Source organism: Danio rerio, chromosome 12 (assembly GCF_052040795.2).
Source record: "Danio rerio strain M-AB ecotype USA chromosome 12, GRCz13ab, whole genome shotgun sequence".
NCBI classification, from domain to species: domain Eukaryota; kingdom Metazoa; phylum Chordata; class Actinopteri; order Cypriniformes; family Danionidae; genus Danio; species Danio rerio.
The window spans coordinates 14590527-14598440 of NC_141032.1; the positions used below are offsets into that span (position 1 = coordinate 14590527).

The 7914-nt window shown below is 36.2% G+C and overlaps 1 protein-coding gene across 11 annotated transcripts in view; it reads right to left on the reverse strand.

The window, feature by feature from the left end:
* adam11 (ADAM metallopeptidase domain 11) overlaps positions 1-7463 on the reverse strand; it is a 74417-nt gene extending 66954 nt beyond the window's left edge. For all 11 annotated transcript variants that reach the window (XM_087275988.1, XM_087275987.1, XM_087275983.1 and 8 more), the window contains exons 1-2: positions 7160-7463; positions 6714-6880 (exon numbers count right to left, since the gene is read on the reverse strand). In XM_087275988.1, coding sequence (XP_087132114.1) covers positions 6714-6880; positions 7160-7220 — 228 coding nt within the window. In that variant the 5' untranslated portion in view covers positions 7221-7463. The remainder of the gene's footprint in view (positions 1-6713; positions 6881-7159) is intronic.
* Positions 7464-7914: the final 451 nt, after the last annotated feature.

Sequence of the window (7914 nt, forward strand, 5' to 3'; positions counted from 1 at the left end):
AACCTTTCATGTTGTACATTGTCCCTGTATAAATAAATAAATAAAAATAAATAAATAAATAAATAAAAACGGAAAGCGCAGGCCGCAAACGCATTCAGGGTGTGTCAGAATCCATATTTGCTAATTTAAGGATGGGACAATCCGCTTTGCACCGTGGCGCATGGTCTAAAAGAGTTCAGTTTATTTTCTTAATGAGTTATAGGTGTGTTTTGAGAATAAACCAATTAGAGTCTCATCTCCCATTCCCTTTAAGAGCCTTGCATCGTACCATAAGCGCATTTGCTATTTACATGACGTAAAGTAAGTGTAAGTGGAAAAACTGAGCATTTCACAAGCAAACAGTTAACAGTTAAGAGTTTTTTTTAACAGAAAACAGTTAAACAGAGCATCTACCGCGCAATAATGAGAGATAAATGATCTACTTTCACTTTCGCTCTCATGGATAGGGAAACCTTTACACAAAGACATCAATTAGTCTATAAATAATTAATTTCGTTTGATAAGCGCAAATATTTGTTTCAAAACTATTTCTAAATTCAGTTCTAATTTCCAGCAAACGAATAAATGAACAATATTAACGAAGTGTATTCAAAAACCTGAGTTATATCCTAAAACACATGCTGTGCCCCATATGGTCTAAAACCTGCAGGTGGGCAAATCTAAGCTTGTTTTTAATAAAACAATTATAAATATGGATATAATAAACAATACTGCTAATATTAATAACATTATACAAAAGCAAATTGTTATGAATGAACTGAAAAAGCCTCCCGAGATAAGGAAGGCATAAAAGCAGCAGTTTTTCATATTTATCTAGACTAGAAAGTAATATGTTTTGTAATATTTTAATCCTTTATATTTATATCCTATATATATATATATATTCTTATTATATCCTATAAATATATCCTTAATATTTAATTTTTTTCATATGTAAAGATACTTGCGTATTGCTCTACATCTTGTGTGTAGGCTATTAAGCAGCGAGGCGCAACTCTGCGCTGGAGTTTAGAACGGGTTTGTTTTGGTCTAATGAAAAATCTATTATAGTTTCTCAAAATAGCAACGCGCCAGCAGTGCGTTTTAAAACACCTTCCTTTTTAGACCAGAACACCCATGGGGGCACATATGAGCGCAAATGCATTTGCTATTTAAACAACCTGGTGCAAAATAGCAAAATGACACTTGGCGTCAAGTTGAAACTAGAAAATAACATTTGCACCGCGCCTTGCCCCTCATTGCGCCGGGTGTATGATAGGGCCTGATGAATAAAAGACGTAAGTTAATTTACTTAACTGTCAGCCATCTGAGTCAGTGCCCCAGTATGGTGGGCAGTGCCCCAATAGAGCGTTTGCAACAGCCCTGGCTGCCACCTAAGATAAATAATTCAGATTAAACTGCAATCCACTGCCTCAAGATGATTTAAAAACTCATCCAACACAAAAATGGTTTGATATTAACTTTGTACCTTCAAAGTTGGGAGTTTCATGAAGTTTAAACAAGTCGAGCATCAGTATTCAGTGTCATGTTATGTTTTTGGTATTGCCTTTTGTTTATTACTGATAGTCTGGATTCTTTTGAATTTCTTTTCAAACTCTCTTTACTGGTAGATGAAAAATATGAAAATAGTTAGCCAATATTTTGCCTGAAATGTACCTGATCTGCTTTAATATATATTTATGAAGGCACAAACTTAAATGAAACAAATAGCTCAAACAAACTTGCTTAAAACACTACAAAAAAACAGTGAGGTTGGTTGGCTTTAAGCAAATATTCATCTTAATAACATTTACAGCAATTTTTTATCGGCAAAAATTTTGGTTACACATCTTTCAATAAAAAAACAAAAATACTTTAGGTTTTATTAAAGTTAAAGTAAATAATAACACAATACTTATTTTTGGGTGCAGCTTACCATTAACATTACTCAGTCACAGAGATTCAGTTTCTAACAGCACTGAGATAGAACTGCTGACTCTTCCCACAATTGTATTCTGCAGTCCTCTACAGTAATATTACATTAAAGTATACTTTTACAAGTGGAGCCTTTATGTGCAAGCCTTTAATGTGCACTTTACCTAGATAGGGCTAAATGCATACTATCTCTCTCTCTCTCTCTCTCTTTCTCTCTCTCTGCCCTCTAATCTTCATAACAGATGAGTTTTAGGAGAAAAATGGCTAAGAATGCTTTTTTCAAGCATGTAGGTGCATATTTATTGCCATTTTGGAGCCAAATGCAATAATTTGGGGATTAATAGTTTAAAAACCTATAAGTTGTTGGTGCCAATAGGCTAGTGGTTAGTGCATTGACACATAGCACAGAAGTGATAAATGTGAGCTGAGTTTAATCCCCGGCTCAAGGTCCTTTGTCTGATTTTTGATCCTCTCTCAGTTCCACAGTTCCTTCCTGTCTCCTCTATACACTGTCCTATAAAAAATAAAGTTTAAAAACCCCTACAAAATTATTATTAAAAAAACATATTAGTCAAAAACATATCTCAACATTAGAAAGGGATGTTTCTGTGCATTTAAGGTCAACTTATTTCTGTAGAGTATCGATTAGTTGCCATAGCATTTGGAAGACAGAAATTTTTGTACATTAGACTGCATCTGGTGCAGGCCCAGATGGAGAGCTGAGAAAAGAACTGAGACTACCACAGTGTTATTGGCAGCCAGACCATTAATCTAATTAATCAGAATATTTCACTGACACACATTAAGGGTAATTAGTGTACTTGTAAATGCATGTAAAAAAAATAATATAAATGCCAGGCCAGTAGTTTGTGATGTCAAGTGATGTCAGTAGTTTGTAAATAAACACAAGACATCTGCACACATATGTATTCGTCTATGCATAAATGCAGTACGTACTCTGTTGACAATACTAGTATAAAACTACAGCTAGAAAAGTAAGATTCAGGTTGACAAAACCAGTCAAATCCAACTTCGTTGAATTGTCTTACAACGCTTGATTTAGAGTTTGGGTTTAATCCAGAGTTTGAGATTAACTCTGGATGGAATCCACCTGAAAGTGTGACATGTGCAGCTATCAACCAATCACAAGAGACATGCGAAGGTAAGTTTTAATTATTTCGCATGGGAGTCACTTCTGTTGAATATTAAGACTTCTGACTTTTCACAAACTTTATTGTTATTAAAAAAATTATTTAATGTAGGTTCACAAACAGCTCAGAACATTCAAGTCATTTTAAAACCTTTATATTCATTCATTCAGTCATTCATTCATTCATTCATTTTCTTTCCGGCTTAGTCCCTTTGTTAATTAGGGGTCACCACAGTGGAAAGAAACGCCAACTTATCCAGCATATGTTTTACGCATGGATGCCCTTCCAGCTACAACTCATCACTGGCAAACACCCATACACTCTCATTCACACACATAAACTACAGACAATTAAGCTTACCCAATTCACCTATAGTGCATGACTTTGGACTTGTGGGGGAAACCGGAGCACTGAGAGGAAACCCACATGAACACAGGGAGAACATGCAAACTGCACACAGAAATGTCAACTAACCCAGTCGAGGTTCGAACCAGCGACCTTCTTGCTGTGAGCCAATCGTGCTACACACTGTGCCTCTGTGATGCCCAAAACGTTAATATATTTTTAAAAAAATTATATCTGAATATTTCAATGAAAATTCTAATTGAAATGAATGATTGTTAATTGCCAATACAGAAATATTTGAATATACAGTATAATATTTAAATATAATGTATAAATATTTAAAAAATCATTAGCGGATTGGGAGTAGCTTTATTGCATTATATAAATAAATGTCAGTTTTCTCACAACCTGTAATCTCTAATGCAGAATAAACCACCTCTGGGGCAGATTAGCCATGTAGAGTCAATTACCATCATGATGAACCTGATAAAAAGCAGCCAACCATCTTGAGCCTAAATAAATCAAACTAAACATGAACTTACATAAGTAAAAACCCAAACAAGCTTTGTACAAGACGCCTTTGTTGTCCGCCATTGTTATTTCTATTGTGAAATATTTACAAGTGCCTAAAGACTGAGCAAAAATCCTTTTTAGGATGTCATTTCTCTCACCGAAAATCTTTTAAACATCTCTCGGGCATGCAAGTGCAGCTCCTATCTTTTTGAATTGGGAAACATTAAATTCGCCATTACTGTTTGCCAAGCTTATGATTAAATGTAAAAATGGGAATCACCAAAGTAATTTTACAACAGCTGTCTCTTAAACTTCGTTTCTAAATGTTGGAATTATCCAAAAAAAAAAAAACTATATCCAGATCTGATCGAAAATTGGGCCTGATCACATGGTTTCAGACTGGATTGGAATCGGATGCTACCTCCCGATCAGGAATCGAATTTATATAATATAATATAATATAATATAATATAATATAATATAATATAATATAATATAATATAATATAATATAATATAATATAATATAATATATATAACTAATATAAATTATTAGACCGTTTGTTTATTTTCCCCCAAATTTCTGTTTAACTGAGGGAAGATTTTTTTTTCAACACATTTCTAAACATAATAGTTTTATTAACTCATTTTAATAATAGATTTATTTTGTCTTTGCCATGATGACAGTAAATAATATTTTACTAGATATTTATCATGACACTTCTATACAGCTTAAAATGACATCTACAGGCTTAACTAGGTTAATTAGGTTAACAAGACAGGTTAGGGTTATAATAGGGTATAAGTTACTGTATAATGATGGTTGGTTCTGTAGACAGTCGAGAAAAAATATAGCTTAAATTTATGTTTATATTATTTATTACTTGATTGTACAAGTTATCTGGCCTAGTTGTTGAATGTTAAAATAAGATCAATTAAAATAAAAAATAAGGAAGATCCTGGATCTATTTCTTTTTATGTATTAAGTATCGCATAGGGTTTCGGTAGATACTCAAAATCAAATGACTCGGGACATCTCTACAAAAAACTAAATTTTTTTTCAGGTTACCCAAGCTAATGTGCGGGCACACCCAAAGGTAACGAGATCACAACACCAGCCACCTTCATGGTTTCTGGAGGATGCAATCAGATGTCATCTTTTCAGTCAAACTATGTAACTACTGTAAGAATCATTAACTTACATGTTACACATAATAATCATTATAATCATATAATCACATTATAGTCCCCTTATTAATCCGGGGTCGCCACAGCGGAACAAACCACCAACTTATCCAGCAAGTTTTTTTACGCAGCGGATTCCCTTCCAGCAGCAATCTATCTGGGAAACATCCACACACACTCATACACTACGGACAATCCAGCCTACCCAATTCACCTGTACCACATGTCTTTGGACTGTACCCACTGCGCCACTGCCTCGCCCCTATCATGGAATTTTAAACGGTTTATTTCAGACATTCAAAGTCAGGGAATTCTATCCACTTTTGTCCAAGCAATGGAATATGAAGGATTTCTGTTTGTCAATTCAATTTTTACTTTACATTTCTCAAAAAAATTTTTTGTTTGTTTTATGTTTTATTATCGGCAGCAAGGTGGCGCAGTGGGTAGCACAATCGCCTTACAGCAAAAAGGTCGCTGGTTCGAGCCCCAGCTGGGTCAGTCGGCATTTCTGTCTGGAGTTTGCATGTTCTCCCTGTGTTTGCGTGGGTTTCCTCCTGGTGCTCCAGTTTCCCCCACAGTCCAAAGACATGTGGTACAGGTGAATTGAATAAGCTGAATTCCCCGTAGTGTTTGTGTGTGCAAGAGTGTGTGGGTGTTTCCAAGTGTTGGGTTGTGGCTGCGTAAAACATGTGCTGGATAAGTTGGTTACTTAAGGTTAAATTATGCACAATTTGATTGAATTTGCTTTAAATTTGTTTTGGCATAGGAACCATATAATAAATGTCCAGAAACTGCTGTAAAGAACACACATCTGGACCAAGCACCTCCCTGGAAGAATCATCAGTTTATAGCAATCGATGATTGACTCCTTTATTAAAAGATGGAGCTCCTTTTATAGAGAGGCCATGTAGACTGATTCTGCATTCAAAACTACACAAGTGACATATTATTTGTATTCTATGTTCTTTGATAAAGGTATGCACATAATGTCACAGTTTGTGTCACAAATATTCTGCAGACAATGATTTCCTTTTCAAAAACTTGTCATTTCAAACTCATTTTCAAAATTTTTTTTCAGGCCCACAAAATGCATGAAAAAAAATGTAGGCCTAAATGTCATAAATCTTACATTTTCAAAGCATAACCTTTTTAGCATAATAAAATATTAAAGAGTATTGATGCCCCTGTTACAGAAGTGGCATTCACAAAAGTATAGAACTGACAGGAGAGTGCATCCAAGTGACTTAACAACAGGCAAACAAAGTTTGTATTTCTGAATTTAAAGTAGGCCTATTTATAAAACAGTTGATGAAAAATACCTGTAAAACCTACTGATCCTAATAATTCAAAAATTCTGAAGTGTGCATCTGATAGACTGTGTACTATCATACAAAGTACTATTTATACTTTATCTTGCCTAAATACTCTGATGAAGGATTTAAAAATGTAGAGATGGTGCAAATTTTTGATGATGCATATTTTTATGGTTAGGAGGAAAATGTATGCTTGTTTTTACTGGAATAATGTGAGTTTGCTACATTATAATAGGCCAGGGAGTGAGCAATAAGTCAATTGTGATTTGATGCATCAATAGAGTGTCACTCACATGCGTTCCATCACCATCAGTCTTTGTTAGAGTACCCAAGTGCCCGTGCGGCAACTCCTCCTCCGCGTCAGTCCGCTGCAGCAGGCGCTGAGGCAGCGCGTGCTCCACCGTGTACGCGTTCTCACGTCCCCATTCCGCTCCGTCCCGCTTGGTGCTGCTGCCCCAGGCTTTCAAAATAGGACATAATGGTAAAAACTCTTAAGACAACCGCCAAAGCCAGGATTCCGTGTATAAATAATTCCTATGTGTTTACAGCCATCTATCTAGCCTGCGGCATCATTGCGTATTCTGGCGCGACAGAAAATTGCCCGTGCCCGTGACAGAAAACGGGGCCATTCGTAAAACGAAAAATTCGCTGCACCTGTTGGCGCATATTACATATAAATAGCTACAAAGATGGAGCTTAATATCACAAACCCACTCTTTACGCGGCGTGCGTCGCTCACCTGTCACGGCGAGTCGCGCGATGACCGCAGCCCACAGGAGGAGGCAGCGCTTCGCCAACATGATCACATACTCCTGCGGCTTCAGCTGGAGCGAAAAGATGTGAAACGCGACATTCACCGCCTCATCCTGCTCCACGGCGATGTTGAAGTCACGAGGAAGACGTTAAATGCATCCGTAGAAAACACGAAGACGCTGATGATGGGTAAGACTTTTTGAAAGTGTCCGCGATGTCTCCTTATATCGCTCGTGTTGTCGTTCAGAGATTGCGGGTGGAATTCATGTTGGGATTGAAACGCTCCTTCTGCGGGACTCCCACCCTCCTCCCACTCTCCTCTTCTCCTCCCCTTCACTTCTCACACACCGCACTAACATGCAACATCAGAGGAACACTTCTGTAACCTGGAGCAAATATCTTGTTAAAAAAGGGCTACTATTGATATTTTACTGCAGTTACAGAAATGCAGCAATGACTGCATAACATAGCATATAGTCATATAATAAAAAATACATGAAATTGCATATTTTATTGTTGCATATTATTTTATTAAAAATATAGCCAAGATTTATGTAGCTAATCATTACCATCATTGTTTTTAAATAAATGGATTTACAGTGAGATGTATGCGTGCGTGCGTGTGAGAGAGAGAACGAACGAACCAACGTCATCTGAGAGATAAAAGCATATCAAATATTCTCATCTCAGCAATATCTCTCATGCTTAAGGAAGAAATCGATCTGTACTAACCTTTAGTTA